This window comes from Acinonyx jubatus, chromosome D2, assembly GCF_027475565.1.
Source record: "Acinonyx jubatus isolate Ajub_Pintada_27869175 chromosome D2, VMU_Ajub_asm_v1.0, whole genome shotgun sequence".
In the NCBI taxonomy this organism is placed as follows: domain Eukaryota; kingdom Metazoa; phylum Chordata; class Mammalia; order Carnivora; family Felidae; genus Acinonyx; species Acinonyx jubatus.
In genome coordinates, this window is record NC_069393.1 from 70,482,908 (window position 1) to 70,506,141 (window position 23,234).

Below are 23,234 nucleotides of genomic sequence, written 5' to 3' on the forward strand. Positions count from 1 at the left end.
TATTTGGCAAATATTTTGTAATGAAACTGTTAAATTATTCTAGTTATGTAAATAATACAGACTCACTGTAGAAATAATTAAAGTTTAAGGAATCAATAAAAATGCCTGAAAAGCTGCCACCAGCGCTCCCAAGGGGAGTTGTGCAGCCTGTGCCCTCCACAAAGGTTCCTAGCTACAAGAGAGAGTGGGCGCTGATATCCTGTACTTATCTTTCTTACTAAGCCATATAACCCGGTGTGGGGCTCTATCTGCCTTAAGCAAGGGTTAATAGCTCCTTATTTATAAAGATGCTGAATGGGCAAATGAAGGCACTGCATGCCTTTCTAAATACATCATGTCATGAGAATGATTGTACATAAAAGCTTATAATGTATATAATATTATGGCAAACAACTTTTTTCTCACTGATATCTACCTCATTATTTAGCATATTTATTAAATAAAACAGTTTTTGTCCAAACTGGAAAACAACCGCCTGACTTTAAAATAATGATATCACCAGTTAACATTTATTAAGCATTTACTGTGCCAGGCTAGTGTAAGCTTTTTATATTTATTAGCTTTTTTAATCTTCAAATGAGAAGGGTATGCCAGTTATCAACATTTTTTGTTTGAGGGAACAGAGGTAGAGAGAGTTTATTTTTATAAAATCACAGAGCCAGGAAATGACAAAGCCAGTTTCCATCCAGCATTCTGGGTCTATAGTCCATACTCTTGATCACGGTAATAAAACTAGAGTGACGAAAATTAGTAATAAAATTATCTCACATGTTTTTATATGAATAAAATAGAACAATCTATTGAAGGAAATAAAAAGAGGATCTAAACATTTAAAAATCTATACTGTCTTTTTATATAAGAAGTATTCATTTGAAAATATCATATTTAGCCAAATTGATTTTGGTTAATTATGAATTGCCAATTAGAATTTTATTCAGTTCAGTTTTTTGAAGGATATGCATTAAAATTAATTACCTTAAATTTTATTTTAAATAATACACTTTTAGAATACACAGTGAAATTATGAAAAAGAAAAATAGTGAGAAATGCCCACTTGATAGTTCCAGACATAATGTAACTTTAACAGTACTGGTTCCCATATTGGCATGGGAATTGGTGAACAAAGTAGAGTCCAGGATTAGATTCCTGAACACTGGGCAGTTTTTATGGCAGTAATGTTATTTTTATAAAAGTTCTTAATGGCTCAATCTGTTTGTTTTTAATTATCCTAAACTTTAGATCATCCTAAACCTTAGATCATGGCTTTTGCATTTACCATTTTTCTGCCTCAGATACTTTAGCCACTATTCCACTCCTACCTAAGATGGACTCACAATAACCATTTTTCCCCTCACCCTAACACACAGTATGAAATTATCTCACTTGTTTAATTATTTATGTAAACATAGGTTTTCTTTGTTCAATAGAATGTAAGTGTGTGGGCTTAGGACCTTCTCTTGTTGGAACCCATACTTATGAAACTCTGTATCTTTTAGGCAGGCTTTAACTAAATACATAATGATAGAACACATATAAATTATCAACACATAAGTGAATATGCATATATTGTGGCTATATAGGCAACTATTTTTATTTGACCAAAAATGTTTGGAGATCATGTTATAGGTAATCAAGTAAAAGTGGCTTTACATTTATTTATTGACTTTTTTAGTTTTTAAGTTTATTTATTTACTTTGAGAGAGAGAGATAAAGTGTGTGCACAGCTCGAGTGAGCCAGGAGGGGAAAAGAGAGAGAGAGAGAATCCCAAGCAGGCTCTGTGCTGTCAGCACAGAGCCTGACACAGGGCTCAATCCCACCAGCTGTGAGATCATGATGTGAGCTGAAGTCAAGAGTCAGACGCTTTAACCAACCGAGCCCCCCAGGTGTCCCTCATTTACATTAATTTTTAAATGTATTTACATAAAGTAGTACAAATCTATATTAAACAACTTTAAGCATCAGGCATTTGTTTGAATAAAAATGAGTCTCAAGATTTGTTTTTCCTCATAGTCTATGGAACGTTTGCCTCAAATAAAATCTACGCAGATTCCCATCTGTCATTACAGAGTAATGAATAATAGTTCAGCTGCTTAAAGATACTATGAAGCAAAGAAAGTTGGCTTCTGAAGAAGTCGTGCCACATTATATGAAGGCCCCTACATTAGAATCAGTGATGTATAAGCATTGGTAATCATCATCAATCTTCTTTTTTTCATTAATGAAAAAAATAAGACCTAATGAGTTTAAGTGTATATTCAGGGCCACAGAATCAGTCATTTTCAGACTGTGAGTAACAACAAAGTATCTGTGTTTTTTTCTCTCATATCTGGCAAATGTTCAACTTTCAGATTTTACCTTTGGAATTATTCTAAATGTTCCAAGCTCAATAGAAAATCTTAATAATTTTAAGCATGGAGAGTACTGTTCAGCAAGCAAAGAAAAACTAGTATTTATTGAATGTTTTTCCTGTAGAGAACAATTTAATATTTATTATTTCATTTAATATTCACAAGAGTGACATTTTTTTTTCTCCTTAATTTATTTACTGAAGAGTTACACTGTTAGAGCTTGGTGAGAGAGTTCATTATTGGAATTGACTCAGTTTTGTTTGTTAATTGAACATATATTTATTGAGTACTTTGGTGGACTCTGGGGATATTATGGTGAACAAAATGGGTTCTGCTCCATTGATGCTTATAAAGCTGTAGGGAAAATAGGTCTTATACCTGTTATACAATTGCCTAGATATGTGATTGTCATAAGAATTCTGAATGAGAATTCTAGAGGCTTCAGGAATATATTACAAGAGAATCTGACCTAATTTGTGGGACAGGGAATAGGACTGGGTCAGGCAAGAGCATGATGGAGCTTTGATGTGAAGATGACTGCATAGAAGGGTGGTGTGGATGTGCGAATGTGGGGTTGGGAGGTGGGGGATGTGGAATCAGCGGAGCAGCAAGCACAAAGGTTATGGTTGGAAAGAACATGGCCTGTGAGAAACACATCCAACTAGGTGAAGAGAGGCAGGAGATGAAGTATGTGAGATTTGCAGGATCTAAATTATGTGGTGCTATATAGAACATGAGAGGATTTGGACCTTTATTGTAAGAAAAATGGGAGCCATTGCAGGGTGTTAGGAGGAGACTAAAATATTAAATTTTAATTTTAAGATAATCAGTCTGCTTGCAATGTGTCAGCTTGATGAGGGCAATAGCACATGAAAGAAGCCATTTTAGTTCGTTTTCTGAGGCCTGTTTCTGGTGCTACATGTGAAGTATGAACCACTGAGACTGTGAATATATTTGAACTTATATTCACACAAATTTTATCACTTACTAAATAGTTGTCAAAGTTGGCAAATACAGGTATTTATACAAATGATACTGTTTAAAATGTATTTGGATGTTCGAGGCGCCTGGGTGGCTTAGTCGGTTGCGTCCAACTCTTGATTTTGGTTTCGGTCATGATCTCATGGTCATGAGATCGAGCCCCATGTCGGGCTCTGGGCTGTGTGTGGAGCTTGCTTGGATTCTCTCTCTCTCTCTCTCTCTCTCTCTCAACCCCTCCTCCACTCACATACTCTCAAAATAAATAAATAAACATTTAAAAAACTCATATTTGGATCCTTGATATTTTTGTCAAAGTCTAGGTGCATCCCTTTATCAAACCCTCAGGGTGGCTAAATATATGTGTCCAATATTTTCATCATAAGCATCTTTGCTGCAAACATTTTCACCATATAACTAATTGGCTGTAAGTCAATTTTGTTATAAAAGGTAAACTCACAAAAAATAAAAGAGGGACATTAATTAAAAAGGGCATAATGAAACATGAAAATTGTTAAGAAAGTTAAAAATTATTGTGAAACATAAAATATTTGAACACATTTAAAATGTATGCAGATTCATGGCAATACTGTACAAATAACAGATTTTATTTTGCTGGTTGTCCTTAAGTACTTGTTTTCAAAGTCTTTTGTTCATGCTTTTTATACTTTTTTTTTTTTGCTTGTTGATTTGTTTCCTCATTTAGCATCACATCTTTTCTTTTTTTGCTAAAAGTTTTTCCTTCATTAAGAGAGATATTAGTTTCTAAATACTGGGATGCACATTGGTAACTGGGCTTCATATTGTGTTGTGAAAGTGTTCTACACTGTTACTTGTTCTTGCCGTCTTGTCACATACCCGTTGATAGTTTTCCCAAGTCATGTGGAAATCGCAGGCTCAATGTATAGACCATTATGAGGGCTAAGATTTAAAATGGGAGCACTGAATCAATGGAGAAATGAAACGAAACTGTCACCAGGTGAGAAAACCAAAAAAAAAAAAAAAAAAAAAAAGACTGTCAAACCAAACTGTCACCTGTTATTTTTTTTTATATTTTATGGCAAATCTGCGTTATGGCCAATTACGCAACAAATATGATTGTGGCAAAGATGCTTACAGTGAAACTACATAGAACCAAATATATAAAATCATGAACTCATATATTTATGAACAAATATGTAGTTATATATAAATATACATATGAGAATCTGTTTGATATTTTGGAAGTTTTTAGAATTCATTCAGAGCCAATATGGTGAATAAGGAAATAAAAATAACATTGATTGAATGCCTTCATTTTATGAGATGGTCTTTTCTAAGCCAAATACACACTAGCATAATTATGTTTAACCCATAGAATAATCCTATAAGATAGGCAGTTTTATATACCCATTGCAGCATCATATTTCACTAAGGTTAGTTAACCTACATAACATAACCCAGTCGGTGAATGGGTGATTGCAGTTCACATCTCCTCAGATACTGTGGAGAATGCTCCATTAAAAGTGAAACACAATATGAATTGATGAAAAAGCAAATAATAACGCTTCAGTTTCTTTCTCAGAATATCCAAATTAAAAACTTCTGAAACAATTCAACATTTATATGATAATTATTCTGAGGTGAAATTTGTATGAACAGTATCATCGATATACACAAGTCAAGATCACTTTCATTTGTGAACCTGATGTCTGCCTTCCTGCATCTCAGATTATATAGATATTTCTAATATACATTTTGATGATTTTTCCACTGGTTATTATCTTCTCAGAAAATACAGTAGTTCATGCAGCTTTTGTTGAAAAACTAAAACAAATACTCACTATTTGCTTTTCATCGCCTCACATATGTGATGTCCTCAGAAGCTTTCTTTATAGTTCAAGATCTCTTTCAAAAGATCTTTTGTTGCAGCATTTAAATTTTTAGTCATCGTTTCCAATTAATCATTAATTTGCTATAATATCTGACCTCTTTAAGTATTTTGTACATATTCAAGGCTTTCCTCTTGATATTCTGTTTGCTTAACTCCTTTTTTTGATGCTGTGCTTTATTCATGACCTTAATTTTGTATGTAACATGTTATTACTTCTTCCCAGTAAATAGTAGCCATTTTTTTTTTTTTTTTTGGTCCATGACTGCTAGTCCAATACTGACTGAACTATCTAAAAAAAATGGCTACTGCATGTTGGAATTCAACCCTTGGTTTGCTCTAGTCATAGAAGATTAGCAAGAGAGATAGATTATTTTACATGTTTTTTTGTCCTATACCTATGAAGTGAATTAGAAATGAGATATGCCATTTTTAGACAGATATATAGCCATATAAATCTAATTACCTAATCCTTAAGTGTAAATCATTTGAAAAACATGTTAAAGATCAAAGATCAAAAGAAAAATGTCCTCTGAGCACCACTTTTAAAAATCTCCTTTTTTTTTTGGCCCAATTATGGTAGTAATGCATGTTCATTCTAGAAAAGAAACAACAAGACAAATTAAAATTGCTAATAATTCTTTTACCCAGAGAAAGTTATTGCTAACATCGCATTGGATATTTCCCCAGTCATTTATTTATGTACATAGATAAGTAAATAAAGGAAGGCATTATTCAGCCTTCCTTCCCCAAAGATGTACATATCCTAATCCCTAAAATTTATGAATATTTTACTTTAATTGGTAAACATGAATTTGCAGATTTGATTAACTTGATGATCTTGATATGGGGAGAGCATTCTTGTGGACCCAGTGCAGTTACAAGTATTCTTATGAGAGGGAGGTAGAGGGAGATTTGACTACAGCACTGGGAGATGGAATCATGGGAAAAAAGAGGTTGGAAAGAGGACAGAGCCATGAGCTAAGGAATGAACAATTTTTAGAAGCTGGAAAAGGCAAGGAAGTGAATTTTTTTTGAGTGCTTCCAGAACAAACCACTCCTAACTTTGTTTTACTGTGTAAGTTTCATTTGGACTTCAGACTTCCAGAACTATGAGAATAAATTCACGTTGTTTTAAGCCACTGAATTTGTTATTTGTTACAGCAGCAGTAAGAAACTAATACACACATTTTGTGTATTTATTTCTTCTCCAAACATCAGATCACAAAGGAAATATTTCTCAAAATTATTCTTTATTATTCATTAATTTTTAATTTATCCTTATAATATCTTTATGCCATTTTTTTTGCTCTCTTGTAACTATCAGTGTACCATAGTTTTCAGATAATTTTATCCTTTTTTTTTTGTATTGACAGTTTAAAAATTAAATTTTATGTTTTATTTTTAACATGAAGTCTACCCTCTTAAAAATAATTTAAGTGTGCAACACAGTACTGGTAATTGTAGGGACAATGCTGCAGAACAAATCTCTAGAACTTTTTTACCTTGCGTATTTGACACTTTATGTCTTTTATTTAGCCATTCTCTGCTGTCCCCCTCCTTTGGTTCCTGGCAACCACCGTGCTACTCTCTGATTTATAAGTTTGACTATTTTAGATACATTATACAAATACAATTATGCAGTATTTATCCTCCTGTGATTGGTTTATTTCATTTAACTCCAGCAGCTTTACTTCTGGGTGTTTATCTAAAAGAATTAAAATCAGGATCTCAAAGAGATAATAGCACTGTAGTGTTCATTGCACCACTATTCAGAATAGCCAACACATAAAAACAGCTTAAATTTCCATTGACAGATGAATGGAAATCCTGAAATGTGTGTCATGGATGAAACTTGAGACATATATGCAGCTTTTTAAAAAGTTCTTTTAAATTTTTAATGTGAAATAATTACAGGTTTACAAATATTTGCAAATATTTCTTTATGATCTTGACCCTTGGAAAGTGTTGGACACATATTTATAGTATTTGATGTTTTTTTCATGATTAAATTCAGGTTATGCATTTTTACTAGGATAGGATAGCACAGAAGTGATGTGTATCTTTCTCAGTGAATCCTATTAGGAAGCTTATGATACCAGTTTTTCTCATCACTGATGCTGTTATCTTTGATCAGTTGTTAATCAACTGTACCACTTTGTACCACTTTGTTCACTCTAGAGCTACTGGTTTTTGTTTTTGTTTTTTCGTATTTAATGAGTAATTTATGAGGAAATTTTTTGAAATTAGGTAAATATCCTATTTCTTATTATACTATCACCCACTATTTTTACTATACATTGACAATTCTTACCTGAAAGAATTATTATCAATGTGCTTGCCAAATGGTGATTTTCTGTTGTGTTATTTCTTCTGCATTTATTTCTTCTGCAATAAGGAAGAGCTGTTCCTTTTCTCTCAGTTATTTGTTTATTCAGTTATTTGTTTATAGCAGTATTGCCTTATGGATATGTATTTTATGGCTTATAATGAATTACTATTATTTTATAGCTGTTTCCTAGATTTGGCTATTGGGAATACTTCACATTGTCTCCTGCTTCCTTCTGGCATGACTCCATCATTTTCTGAGTGCTTTCTTATTTTCTTGCACTGCAAGATATTTCAGACTCAACTTGTGCTTTTCCTGCCCTTTCCCTGGAATCAACCATTTTTCCAGGAAGCCATGGTTTTTTATATTGGAGAATGGTATTTAGAAACCAAAATATGGGAGCTACATATGCTCATTTGGTTCTGGGGTGTTGTTCTTTCTTTCCTTTTTTAAAAAAGTATTTCTTAAATTAAGTCACCAAGTGTATGTGTGTGTGTGTATGTATATATATGTATATATATATGTGTGTGTGTATATATATATGTGTGTGTGTGTGTGTGTATATATATATATATATATTTATATATCTACTATCTTATTTTTAAAGCTTTTATTTAAATTCCAGTTAGTTAACATACACTGTAATACTGGTTTCAGGTGTGCAATATAGTGATTCAGCACTTCTGTACAACACCTGAGGCTCATCACAAGTGTACTCCTTAATTCCTGTCACCTATTTAACCCATCCTCCCACCCACCTCCCTTCTGGTAACTATAGTTCTCTGTAGTGAAGAGTCTGTTTCTTGGTTTGCCTCTCTTTTTTTCACTTTGGTCATGTGTTTTGTGTTTTAAATTGCACATACAAATAAAATCATATGGTGTTTGTTTTTCTCTGAGTTCTTTAGCTTAGCATAGTACTCTAGAGAGTATTATGGAACTCCACTGTCTTGCTTTAATTGAAACTTACTGTGCCCTGAAACCTTGCTGTTCTCCAAGGGAAGATCTGAGTGTTGTTTCTTTCTTAATGTTGATTAGGCATGGGAATAGTATCTGCCTTGGTCCCTTTGACATTGACAAATAATTGCTTTTCTTTACCTGTTCAAGAATTTCATCTCCTCTGAAGCAGTATTCCACCTCTCCTTGTTGCTGCCTTTCACGGAAATCTTGTGCACTCCATTTAATATTTTATCCACTTACTACATTTTCACCTGCCTCATTGTCTTTCTGTTATTATCCCTCATGACATGATTCTAGAATTCAATTTCCATGTGTACTTTAATTATGTATTAGGTTTTTTGTGTTCAATTTTCAAAAAGACTTATAGGATGTAAACACTATACTCCCAGGACAGCTTTGTTATAAGCAAAATTAAGGATTTTAAAAAAGTCTGGAGATCTTAGATATTAAGCTAATTGTGTAATTGTTAATGCAGTGGTGTTTTTTGTTTTGTTTTGTTTTGTTTTGTTTTGTTTTGTTTTTTTGGTGGAGAGGTAGGCATAATCACCAATCTACTAAAATAGCCCCCAAATAAGAGTTGTAGGTGCTTATATTTTTATATTATATCTGGCCACATGTTAAACTTATAGTTATAATTGTTTTATATTTCCTGGTAAACAATCTGATCTTAGCCATAAAAAGATAATTTTGTTTTCTTCTTTTATTCTAACTTGAAATTGGTCATCTATTCACTGCCAGACCTTTTTGTTATGCTGCTTCCTTATTTGTATTTGTCTCTTAGTTTTAGAATGGGCAGGAGTAATTTTTTTTTCAGGAGAATAATATATAGATCATGTACTTTTAGGACATTTGCTTGCCTGAAATTTATCACTATGTTGCTTTTCTGTGTAGACAGCATGGTTGAATATACATATTCTATAAATAACTGGTCCAGTTTCTTGTCTTTTGACATATATTGTTACTTTAGAAAACTTGGCATCTTAACTTATCGTCCTTTGTAAATAACTCATTTGTCTCTGTGAATGTGTGTGTATGTATAACGTGTGCACATGCCCACAGGGATGTGCCCACATGTCAGTAGTATTTTTTAAATAACAGCTTTATTGAGATATAATTCAGATACTCAACTCTTATTCTTTTTAAGGTGTACACTAAAGTGGTTTTTAGTATATTCAGAAAGTTGTGTGACCATCACCATGATCTAATTTTAGAACATTTTCACCACTCCTAAGAGAAACCTAGTACATATTAACAGTCACTCCTCATTCTTCCTTCCCCCAAACCCTAACAAATCTTCTTTCTATCTCTATGGATTTGTTTTCTATCTCTATGGATTGTTATTATATGTATATAATATACATTATATATATCAGAGTAAACCAATATATATATATTATATATATTATATATTATATATATTATATATATGTTATATATATAAATGATATTGTGGAGTATGTGGCCTTTTGTGACTGGCATCTTTTATTTTTATCATAATGTTTTAAGATTCATTCACGTTAAACAAGGATCACTACGTCATTCCTTTTTATGGCAAAATAGTATTTCTTTGCATGGACATAATTCATTTTGATTACCATTCACCAACTGAGGGACATTTGGGTTTTTTTTTATTTTGGGGCTGTTATGAATAATGCTGGATTCTTTTTATCTTTTATGTAAGGTATTTCAATATTTAGGTTTTAGTCTTCAACAGGGCTTTTCTATCGTATATTTAATATATATGTATATAATATGTGTATATTATTTATGCTTTTTCCGATTTGTTACAATGTCTGCTTTAACAACATTAGTCATGCATATATTCAAAATTTCTATGCCTATTTTTTTTTTTTGAGTGATTTTCATCTGTTCTCTGGGAGGCTTTTTCAGATTTGACCTATATGGCACTGATACAGTTTTATGTTATTTTAATTATTTTATCTTCTGATTCTATTATTCTGTTTAATTTTACCGTTATTTTATTACTTTATTGGTTTTTTTTTACAGTTTTAATTTTTAGCTCCTTTTTATTGTAGTCTTCATTGTTATTTCCTCCATCTGTCATTTGTTGCATTTTTTTAGATTTTCCCTTTTTTTGATGCATACTGAATAGATATTTTAAATGACTAGACAGCTACTCATGTTAAATTATTATATATACTTAATCTATAGTGATAAAATGATATTTTTCTCTTCTCACTATGGTAGTCAAACTAACAAAATCAAAGATGTCAACTTTTTTCTCTTTGTTTTCACTTCTTTATCTATACAGTTAGGATCATATTCACTTTAAGGCCTATCAAGTTTATACAAAAAGTGAGAGAGATATAAAGAAGAGTGACTGTTTTTGCATCTGTTTTACTCCTGTTTGTAGACTTCATTTTTAGATACAATTGGGAAATTAATTGAGAACTTCTGATTTTCCTGGAATTATCACAGATTGCTGCTTGTTAGCCAAGATATTTAAAAGCTAGCTGTATTCTTTATAGGTGTTCCAAACTTCAGGGTTCAGTCTGTGAAATCAGAGGATTGATTTATACAGTGTGTATGATTTCTTAAAGTTGTGAAATATATCCCTCTTGTTTTTTCAGTCCACAAAGTTTTCAGATAATTGTTTCTAATCAGTAATATATTTGAACATGCAGTATGCAGTTTATATTTTTTTAATTATGAAATTTCAATTGCACTTCAAAGTATAGTGCACGTACTTTAATGTATATATATTATATATACTTTCACAGTATATATAATATCATTTGAAAGTTGTGAATGCTACTGAGGTTTAGTAAAACTTAAGTCTTTGCTATATTTCTTGCAGCAATACAGGCTCCAACTCTGCTCACCTTAGTGCAGGATGAATATGGTTTATAAATATATATTATATTTATATATTTATATATAATATATTATATAATAATATATTATATAATATATAATTTATATATTATATATTTTATATTTATAAATATATGTTTATATATTTATATATTATTTATATATTTATATTTATATATTTGTAAAATATATATTATATAATATATAATATTTATATATATTTATAAAACCATATATATATGTGTGTGTACATATATATATATATATATGTACACACACATATATATACGGTTTGTTGATGTTTCCAGATTGCAGATGCTCTAGCACTGAGGTGGGGATATATAGGAAGCAAAAACAGCAAATAAACCATACTCCACAAACCTAGGGAATGCACCACTGGGCCATGAGTTCTGAGCTCATTGCCTTTTACCTACCCAAGGACATCATTCTAAACTTTCTCCTCTCTCTCCTGTCTCATCAATTTTTCCCTTTCTTATAAATTTGTATTTATGCCAATCAGTATAAAAACATGCAATTTCTCCTAATTTAAAAAGTTGTTCTCCCTAAAAGACAACCTAGTGAATGGGAGAAGCGAAGTATATAAAGAACTTTTACAACTCAACACCTAAAAAGCAAATAATCTAATTTAAAAAGGGCAGAAGACATGAACAGACATTTCTATAAGGAAGACATACAGATGGCCGATAGACACATGAAATGATGCTTAACATCATTCATGAGCAGAGAAATGCAAATCAAAACCACAGTGAGATATCACCTCACACCCTTCAGAACGGCTAAAATCAACAGCACAATAAACAACAGGTGTTGTCAAGGATGTAGAGAAAGGGGAACCCTCTTAACACTGTTGGTGGGAATGCAAAGTGTTAGCCAACGTGGAAAACAGTATGGAGGTTCATCAAAAAAATAAAAATAGAACTACCATATGATCCAGTAATTCCACTTCTGGGTATTTAGCCAAAGAATATGAAAACACTAATTAAAAAAGATATATGCACTCCTATGTTTATTGCAGCATTACTTACAATAGCCAAAGTATGGAAGCAGCCCAAGTGTCCATCAATAGATGAATGGATAAAGACAATGTGGTATATGTATACACTGGAATATTAATTCAGCCATAAAAACGAAAGAAATCTTGCCTTTTGCAATAACATGAATGGATCCAGAGAGTATAATGCTAAGTGAAATAAGTCAGCCAGAGGAAGACAAATGCCATATGATTTCACTCATATATGGAATTGGAGAAAACAAAGCAAAACAAATGAACAAAGGAAAAATAAAAAGAGACTAAAAAAAAAAAAAGGAGACAAACCAAAAACCAGACTCTTAACTATAGAGAACAAGGGGAGGTGGGTGGGGGGGATGGATGGAATAGGTTAAGGGCATTAACAGTACACTTAACTTGGGGAGCACTGAGAATGTGTAGAACTTTTGAATCACTGTATTGTACACCTGAAACTAATTTAACACTGTATGCTAACTATATTGGGTTAAAAAAAAAAGTAATTCTCTCACCTCTCTTGTTCACACTTAGCCCTCCTGCTAGTTCGTCATTACTCTGTATCTATGAATAATGCAATAAATTGAGTTGATTCATAATCAAACAGGACTTCCTTTTTTTTCACTTAAAAATATATATTAAAATAAAAATAAACCTGAAGGAAAGAATTACCAGAATGCAGCCCTTTGCATAGTAGTTCAAGAATAAGGGAAGGGCAAGGAAGGGAAAGAAAGGGAAGGGGACTTCTTATTTTGTATACCATAATGAAGTGGTTCATTAAAGCAATATAAAAACTTCTTTTCAGATTATGTACATTTGCATAAACGTGGTACACCTTTTAAATGTTAGTGTTTTATGTCCTGTACTGTATTTAGCTAAGAATTTCAGAGTAAATTTCAGCATTAAGATACGTCTTTTAAGTGCCAGGTAATGACTCATTTGTAACCCCCCCCCTAAAAATATACCAGCAAAATGACTAAAACTGGTGGGGGTAGAAGTAGGTCATCTCCTAGTTAAGTAGAAAATTGCACACTTGGTTTCTGGAAGACTTTAGTTTAAGCAGCTTTAAAAGGAAACATTTTGGGAGCACCTAGGTGGCTCAGTCGGTTAAGTGTCCGACTCTTGATCTCAGCTCAGGTCTTGATCTCAGGGTCGTGAGTTCAAGTTCTGTCTTGGGCTCTGTGCTGGGCATGAAGCCTACTTAAAAATTTTTTTAAAAAATTAGTAATTATCATTCACTGATAGGTACTCTTATTAGTCACTTGAATTGAGTGATACTCCTACTAGGTTCGTTCCAGGATTCAGACTTATATTTTTAGCCCAGCTGACATTAGGAATGATCATTACCATACATAATATACATTATACTTGCCTTGTACTTCCAACTCCAATAAATGAGAATAGTAAAATCAAAGTTGAATGCCTGGCAAAGAATTCAATTGGACACGATTGTGGCACAGGCTAGAGCTATAAAAGCAGAAGAAAGTCTGTGCGCTTGGGGCATTTCAGCCTCTGCTTATAGCTACGTTGGTGTCCCGTGCCCCAATCCTTACTTCCAAGGAGTTATCTACTCTTGACTTCTCAATACTTAGTTTCAAGCCCCCCCCCAAAAAAAAATTACACACACACACACACACACACACACACACACGTGCATAATTATGCAAATTCTTGAAATTAGTTTTGAAGTGTTTACATTTCCTCAGTCGTATTTTTCCTTCATTTTGAATAGATATTACCTGCCCTCAATATTGTAGTTCTCTCAGCCCCTGCCCTCTGCAACTGACCGGGGTGAACACTATTCTCTTTTTTAAACAAAAAGACACTAAGTTCTGGTTTTATTCCTATCTCATAGCTTGCTCTCTCAGCCTCCTTTGTTGGCTCCTCCTGAGGATCTGATTGGTTGCATTGGTGTGCCTCAGGGCTTATTCCTTGCAATTCTGCTCTTTAACTGTTGATTTCCTGGCTTCATTGTATCAAATCTCATCTAAAGTGTTGATGATTTCCAACTTGTCCTCTCTGAAACAAACTGTTGAGCTCAATTCAGCTGATCACTTAGAAATTAAGTATCTCAACCTTCCCATTTTCAAAACTAAGCTCATATTTTTCCTCCGACTCCCCCAAAATAAAACCTAGTCTTACTCGTCTCAGTTAATGCTCTCATTTTGTATGCTCTTGGATCAAAAAACTTTACCTTTCTTTTTTTCAAATGCTACATCTGGTTATTCAACTAAACCTGTGTGTTGTACCTACCAAATACATTCCTAGTGACTGACCTCTTCTTGTGACCTCCACTGCTGTCACCCTCGCCACCATCACTTCTTCGCTGCGTCTTGCCACAGCTGCTTCTTTTTTTTTTTTTTTCAACGTTTATTTATTTATTTGAGACAGAGAGAGACAGAGCATGAACGGGGGAGGGGCAGAGAGAGAGGGAGACACAGAATCGGAAACAGGCTCCAGGCTCGAGCCATCAGCCCAGAGCCCGACGCGGGGCTGGAACTCACGGACCGCGAGATCGTGACCTGGCTCAAGTCGGACGCTTAACCGACTGAGCCACTCAGGCGCCCCATTGCCGCTTAACCGACTGCGCCACCCAGGCGCCCCATTGCCACAGCTTCTTTACAAGAATCCTAATTAAGACTTCTGGGGTTTGTTGTTGTTGTTGTTGTTAGGTTTTTGTATTTATTTCCTGTGTCTGGATTGTATTTTCGTCAGTAAACTCCATGGCTTATATTCCTACTATCTTCGATCTTTAAGTGTTCCTTCTCAAAATTGCAACCATACCCCTACCCCAACAGCAATTTCTTTCCTTTATGCTAGTTTCTTTTTCTTGAAAACACTCACTGGCATCTGTTATACTATATACTTTGGTTATTTACTGACTTCTAATGTCCATCCAATAAAATATGTAAGTTTCACGAGGGCAGAAATTTTTATTTATTGTTGTGTTCCCTGTGCCTAGAACACACTGGCCTATTGAATTTGCTGCTATAGTTTCTGGCAGTCAGGTGAAAATTGGAAATATGACCTTTTGCATAATTCTCATTATCTCATATAAATTCTGAGAAGGACGAAGTGTAGCCTTACAGTAAATTGTACAGGAAATACATGAGGTGGACCTTATAAAGTATATAGTAAACAACATGAAGAATGATGCCTTGATAATTTTAACAATAATTTCAGCGATATTATACCTGTCTTTACTTTTTATTTTAATAGTGTGTAATGGCTGAGGGCATAACGTGAAAGATATATATCCAGAACATAGAAGTCATCTGTAAAATAATTTGAAATGTTTTTGTAAAGGTGGCAGTTTAACATTAATGAGTAATTCTTTACTCCTATATAGCCTATGAAGCTATTCATGATATATATTATAACATTCAAATGTTTCACCTTGGTTTCAACATTATATATGAACAAAATTAATAATTGTTTACTCCGATTTCTTTTTGTCAATTGTTAATGAGTTCTGTAGAATGATGTTTATCATAGGGACATTTAAAAAATGCTAAAGATAAAAATTACCATAATAATAAAGGAACAAATAAATGCATTTTAGTATGTGATGAAATATTATTTATCATTTAAAGTTCATGTTTTCAAAAAATTTTGACTTTCTGAAAGTAGGGTACCAAAATGTCTTCCTGTCTGTTTTTCTATCTATAAAATTTTAAATGGAATAAAATGCACCAAAATGTTGCCTATATTTTTCTCTAGTTGTAAGGTTATGGTTAACTTTTAGTTTATTTTTTACTTTTGTGTAGTTTCCAGAATGTCTGTTGTGTTTGTAGAACTTTTGTAATGACAACAGAAGTAATACATATAATTTTTAAAGAATTAGGACTTCTTCCATATCTGTATTTTGCTTTTTGTTGCTCGATGACAAATAATTATATTTTGTCAATCTTGAATGGGCCACTAATAATTAATGAGAATAATTTTTAATACTGATATGCAATATGTTTTCACCTAACTTTTGTTTATCAAGTAGTTTGTAAAAGTGCATATCAGGATTGTATTTTTTTCCCCACAGACAGCCTTTTGATTGACTATCAGTTTACCTTCAGCTTATTACAGGAAGATGATCGCCACCATACTGCCATAAACTTCATAGCGAACCCAGAACAGGTAAGAAAATAATTTAACTTTTATAATTATTATATTACTATCTAGGGCTATAAATTTTTTGTCATTTTTATTGTAATTTTAACTGCTTCTCAGAATTATCTTACTACAGGGCTTTTGAAGAAAGACTTATCCTGTTAATTTTTTTTTTTCATAAAACTTACGTATCCTTGTAATCTAGGGAGTTTAATATTTCAGATTCTGCAAAGTCCTACAATTTAAATTATACATTTTTATTATTTTTTCAGTCTTATAGCGGTGTTTGTGCATGTAATTATGCTCTCAAACTCAGGGTAGCCTTATTTGAAAATAAAGCCCAGACATTAAAAACATGTTATATTAAATATGTTCCTTTTTTTATAAATCTACTGGTTTATCTAAGTTAGATGAATACTGGCTTCATTTTTATCATTTTTATTGAGATGCAATTGACATACTACATTGTGTAAGTTTAAAGTGTATAATATGTTGCTTTGATACATTTATATATTGCAATATTACCATAATAGCATTAGCTAACACCTCTATTATGTTACATAATTATCATTTCTTTTTTGTGGTGGGACTAATTCAAATTTAATTTTAGTAACTTTGAAGTATATTATATTGTCCGTAATAACTATGCAGTGCATTTGATCTCCAGGACTTAACTCATCTACTGGTTATAAGTTTTTATCCTTAAACAACATCTGCCCAATTTCCCCAAGCCCTAGCCCCAAGGGGTTTTATGAGTTTGGCTTTTCTAGATTACACATGTAAATGGTATCCTTACAAGTATTTGTCTTTCTCTGTTGGACTTATCTCACTTAGCATAATGGAGTACTTGTTTTTTCAATCAATTTACTGCATCAGTGTTATAATTTTAAAACTTGATGAAGTTTAACTTTATGAAAGATTAATTATCAGTAATCATAGGAAAAGGCTCTAAGTTTGTTTGAAAGTAACACATACATTCCCATCCATCTGAGACCTAATATAGTTAAAAAGTCAAAGGAATGGGAATATCAGCCATTTGGTTTATTTTGGTGGAGTTTTCGTGAAGATGTTGGTGAAATATTTGAATCGTTCTTTTTTATTTCATGTGGTTAGAGCATTAACATGAGATCTACTCTCCTAAAAGTTTTTAAGAGTTCACATACAGTAATGTAAACTATAGATGCTATGTTGTACAGAAGTAGAACTTATTCTTCTTGCATAACTGAAACTTTCATCTGTTGAATAGTAATTCCTTATTCCCCCGCCCACCCTTCCACCCCACCTCAGGCAATCACCAGTCTCTTCTCTGTATCTCTAAGATCAGGGTTTGGTTTTGTTTTGTTTAGATCACACATATAAGTGAGATCTTACAGTATTTGTCTTCCTCTGACTTATTTCATCTAACATAATACTCTCCAGGTCCATTCATGATGCAAATAGCAAAATATTTTTTATCGCAAAATACTACTCCCTTGTGTATTTATACCACAGCTTTTTTGTCCATTCATCCATTGATGGACACTTATATACATTCCATAAATTGGGTATTATAAACCATACTGCAATGAAGATGGGGTACTTTTTTTGTTTTTCTTTTTTTTTAATTTACTTTAGATAAATTTTTGTTTTCTTTTTAGATAAATACTCAAAAGTGGAATTGATGGATCATATGGTAGTTTTATTTTTAATTTTTTCAGGAACTTCCATATTCTTTTCCATAGTGTCTGCACTAATTTACATTTCCACCAACAGTGCATAAGAGTCTCCTTTTTGCCACAACCTTGCCAACACTTGTTATTTCTTGTCTTCTTGGTAATAGTCATTTGAACCAGTATGAGATGATATCTCATTATGGTTTTGATTAGCATTTCTGTGATGAATAGTGATGTTAGGCAGCCTTCTGTGGTCATCAGTATGTCTTCATTAGAATAAGTCACAGGAATAAAAGGTACAACAGGGGGAATACAGTCAATGACATTGTAATAATATTGTATGGTGACAGATGGTAGCCGCACTTGTGGTTAGCATAGAGATGTTGAAACAGTATATGCACGTTTATACACAGACGCTAATGTAACATTGTTTGTCAGCTATACCCCCAAAATTTTTTGAAAAGTCTCTTCAGTTCCTGTGTCCATTTTCATTTTTATTTAAATTCCAATTAGTTAACATACAGTGTAATGTTAGTTTCAGACTTGAATTTAGCAATTCATCACTTAAATACAACGCCCAGTGCTTATGACAATAAATGCCCTCTTTTATACCCACCACCATTTAAGCCATCCCCCTACCCACCTCCCCTACAGTAACCCTCAGATTGTTCTCCATAATTAAGAGTCTGTTTTCTGGTTTGCCTCTCTCTCTTCTCCCCCCCATGTTTATCTGTTTTGTTTTCAAATTCCACATGAGTGAAATCATATGGTGTTTGTCTTTGAGTTATTTTATTTTGCATAATACACTATAGCTCCATCCATGTTGTTGCAAATGGCAAGATTTCATTCTTTTTGATGACTGAGTGATATTTCATTGTATAGGTATACCACATCTACCTTATCCCTTCATCAGTCAGTGGACGTCTAGGCTCTTTCCATACTTTGGCTATTATTGATAATGCTGCTATAAACATCAGGGTTCATGTATCCCTTTGAATCGGAATTTTTGTATCCTTTTGGTAAATACCTAGTAGTGCAATTGCTCGATCATAAGGTAGTTCTATTTTTAACTTTTTGAGAAACCTCCATCCTGTTTTCCAGAGTGGCTGTATCAGTTTGAATTCCTACCAAGATTGTAACAGTTCCCCTTTCTCTGGAGCCTCACAAACATCTGTTCTTTCCTGTGTTGTTAATTTTAGCCATTCTGTGAGGAGGTATCTCATCATGGTTTTGACTTGTATTTCCCTGATGGTGAATGATGCTGAGCATTTTTTTGGGTGTCTGTTGGTCATCTATGTCTTCTTTGGAAAAATGTCTATTCATTTCTTCTGCCTGTTTTTTAACTGGATTATTAATTTTGGAGTGTTGACTCTGATAAGTTCTGGATTCTAATCCTTTATCAGATGTGTCATTTCCAAATATCTTCTCCCATTGCAGTAGGTTGCCTTTTAGTTTTGTTGATTCTTTCCTTTGCTGTGCGGAAGCTTTTTATCTTGATGAAGTCCCAATAGTTTATTTTTGCTTTTGTTTCCCTTTCATAAGGAGACATATCTAGTAAAAGTTGCTAGTGCTGATGTCAAAGAGAATACTTCCTGTGCTCTCCTCTAGGATTGTGATAGTTCCCTGTCTCAGATTTAGGTCCTTTATCCATCTTGAACTTATTTTTGTATATGGTGTAGAAAAGTGGTCCAATTTCGTTCTTCTGCATGTGACTATCCTATCCAGTTTTCCCTTCACCATTTGCTGAAGAGATTTTTTTCCATTGGATAGTCTTTCCTGCTTTGTCGAAGAATAGTTGACCATATAAATGTGAGTTCATTTCTGAGTTTTCTATTTTGTTTCATTTATCTGTGTTTCTGTTTTTGTGCCAGTACCATACTGTCTTGATGATTACAGCTTTGTAATATAACTTGAAGTGTGGAATTGTGATGCCTCCAGCTTTGCTTTGCTTTTTCAAAATTTTTAGGGGTCTTTGTGGTTCCATACACATTTTAGGATTGTTTGTTCTAGTTCTGTGAAAAACGCTGGTGGCATTTTGATAAGGATTGCATTAAATGTGTATACTGGTTTGGGTAGTATAGACGTTTCAACAACAATTGTTCTTCTAATCCATCAGCATGGAGCGTTTCTCCATTTCTTTGTGTCATCTTTAATTTCTTTCATAAGTGTTCTATAGTTTTTGGAGTACAAACCTTTTACTTCTTTGCTTAGGTTTATTCCTAGGTATTTTATGGTTTTGGTGCATTTGTAAATGGGATAAATTCCTTGATTTCTCTTTCTGCTTGCTTCCTTATTGATGTATAGAAATACAACAGATTTCTGTATATTGATTTTGTATCCTGCAACTTTACTGAATTTATTTATCAGTTCTAGCAATTTTTTTGGTGGAATCTTACAGGCTTTCTATGTACAGTATCATGTCATCTGCAAGTTGTGAGTTTTACTTCTTCCTTGCTGATTTGGGTAACTTTTATTTCTTTGTTGTCTGATTGCTGTGGCTAGGACTTCGAGTTCTTTGTTAAAAAAGAGTGGTGAGATGTACCTATGCTGACTGTAGAGGAAAAGGCCTCAGTTTTTCTCCATTGAGGAGGATATTAGCTGTGGATTTTTCATATGTAGCCTTTATTATGTTGAGGTATATTCCATTTAAACATACTTTTTGAGGGCTTTTTATAATGAATGGATATTGTACTTTGTCAAATGTTTTTTTCTGCATCTATTGAAATAATCATATGATTTTTATCCTTTGCTTTATTAATGTAATGTATCACATTGATTGATTTGCAAATATTCAACCACCCTTGAAACCCAGGAGTAAATTCCATGTTATTATGGTGAATGATTGTTTGAATGTATTGTTGGATTCAGTTTTCTAGTATTTTATTGAGACTTTTTACATCTCTGTTCATTAGAGATATTGGCCTGTTGTTCTCTCTTTTGTCTTTATCTGGTTTTGGTATCAGGGTAATGCTGGCCTCATAAAATGAATTTGGAAGGTTTTCCTCCTTTTCTATTTTTTGGAATATTTTTTTAAGAGTAGGTATTAACTCTTTTAAGTGTTTAGTAGACTTCACCATCTGTTCTTGGACTTTTATTTGATGGGAGGTATTTGATTACTGACTTAGTTTCTTTGCTGATTGTTGGTCTCTTCACATTTTCTATTCCTTTCTATTTGAGTTTTGATAGTTTATATGTTTCTGGATTTTATCAGTTTCTTAGTTTGTTCAATTTGTTTTTCATATTATTATCTTATAATTGTTTGAATTTCTGTGGTGTTGGTTGTTCCTTCTTTTCTCTCATTTGTGATTTATTTATTTGGGTTTTTTTTTCTCTTTTCTTTTTGATATATCTCACTAGGGATTTACCAATTTTATTAATTCTTTCAAAGAACCAGCTCCTAGTTTCATGGATATGTTCTATTGGTTTTTAGTTTCTATATCATTTATTTCTGCTCTAATCTTTATTATTTCCCTTCCGCTGCTGCTTCACCTTCATTTGTGCCTTTTCTGCCTCCTTTAGGTATAAAATTAGGTTTTTTATTTGAGATTTTACTTTCTCCTTGAGGTAGGCCTGTATTGCTATAAACTTACCTCTTAGGACCACTTTTGCTGCATTCCAAAGGTTTTAGACCGTTCTGTTTTCATTTTCATTTGTTTCCATGTATTTTAAAATTTCTCCTTTGATTTCTTCTTTGACCCATTCATTGTTTGGTAGCATGTTGTTTAATCTCCATGTATTTGTGCTTTTTTCAATTTTTTTCTTAGGGTTGACTTCTAGCTTCATAGCATTATGTTCAGGAAAGATACATGGTATGATTTCAGTCTTTTTATATTTGTTGAGGCCTGTTTTGTGACCTAGTATGTGATCTATTCTGGAGAATGTTCCATGTGCACTAGAAAAGAATGTATGTTTTGTTGTTTTATGATGGAATGTTCTGTTTTGTGTGTCATTCGAAGCCATTTTTTCCTTGTTGATTTTCTGTTTAGATGATTTGTCCATTGGTATAAGTGGGGTGTTAAGGTCCCATAATATTATTGTATTATTATATATTATTTCCTTTATATTTGTTATTAATAGTTTTTTTAATATTTGGGTGCTTTCATGTTGGGTGCATAAATATTTAAAGTTGTTATATTTTCTTGTTGGATTCTCCTCTTTATGGTTGTATGGTGTCCTTCATTGTCTCTTGTTACAGTCTTTGTTGTAATGTCTAGTTTGTCCAATATAAGTATTGCTACTCTGGCTTTCCTTTGACACCTTCTTCCGTGATAAATGTTTCTCCAACCCCTCACTTTAAATCTGCAGGTGTCTTTAGGTCTAAAATTAGTCCCCTCTAGGCAGCATATTGATGGATATTAAATTTTTTTATTCATTCTGATGCCCTGTGTTGTATCTTTTGATGGGAGCATTTATCCATTTACATTAAAAATGATTATTGACAGAAATGTATTTATTGCCATTTTATTACTTTTTTTGTTGTTGTTTCTGGAGATTTTCTCTAACTCTTTCTTGTCTTTGTCACTCTTGGTCTTTCCTTTCCATTCATAGAGGCCCCTTTAATATTTCTTGCAGGGCTTGTTTAGTGGTTACTAACTCCATTAGTTTTCATCTTGGAAACTCCTTATCTTTTCTTCTATTTTAAGTGAAAGCTTTATGACCTAGAGAATTCTTGCCTGTAGATTTCTCCCATTCAGCACTTTGAACATATCATGCCACTCCCTTCTGTCTTGCCAAGTTTCTGTTGAGAAATTTCCAGCCAGCCTTATGGATCTTCCCTTCTAAGTTAAGGACATCTTTTGTCTTGCTGCTGTTAAGATTTTTTTTTTCAACGTTTGTTTATTTTTGGGACAGAGAGAGACAGAGCATGAACGGGGGAGGGCCAGAGAGAGAGGCAGACACAGAATCGGAAACAGGCTCCAGGCTCTGAGCCATCAGCCCAGAGCCTGACGCGGGGCTTGAACTCACGGACTGCGAGATCGTGACCTGGCTGAAGTCGGACGCTTAACCGACTGCGCCACCCAGGCGCCCCAAGATTTTTATTTATCACTATATTTTGTAAAATTAATTACAGTATGTCTTGTATGTCTTGTACGGCCTGCTTTTGTCCATTTTTATGGAAGTTCTCTGTGCTTCCTG

General features: G+C 33.2%; 1 protein-coding gene across 1 annotated transcript in view; it reads left to right on the plus strand.

Moving 5' to 3' along the window:
* The window catches only part of ATRNL1 (attractin like 1), a 754,994-nt gene that overhangs the window by 262,623 nt on the left and 469,137 nt on the right, over positions 1-23,234 (plus strand). Inside the window, exon 22 of the mRNA XM_027063193.2 lies at positions 16,379-16,473. Coding sequence (XP_026918994.2) covers positions 16,379-16,473 — 95 coding nt within the window. The remainder of the gene's footprint in view (positions 1-16,378; positions 16,474-23,234) is intronic.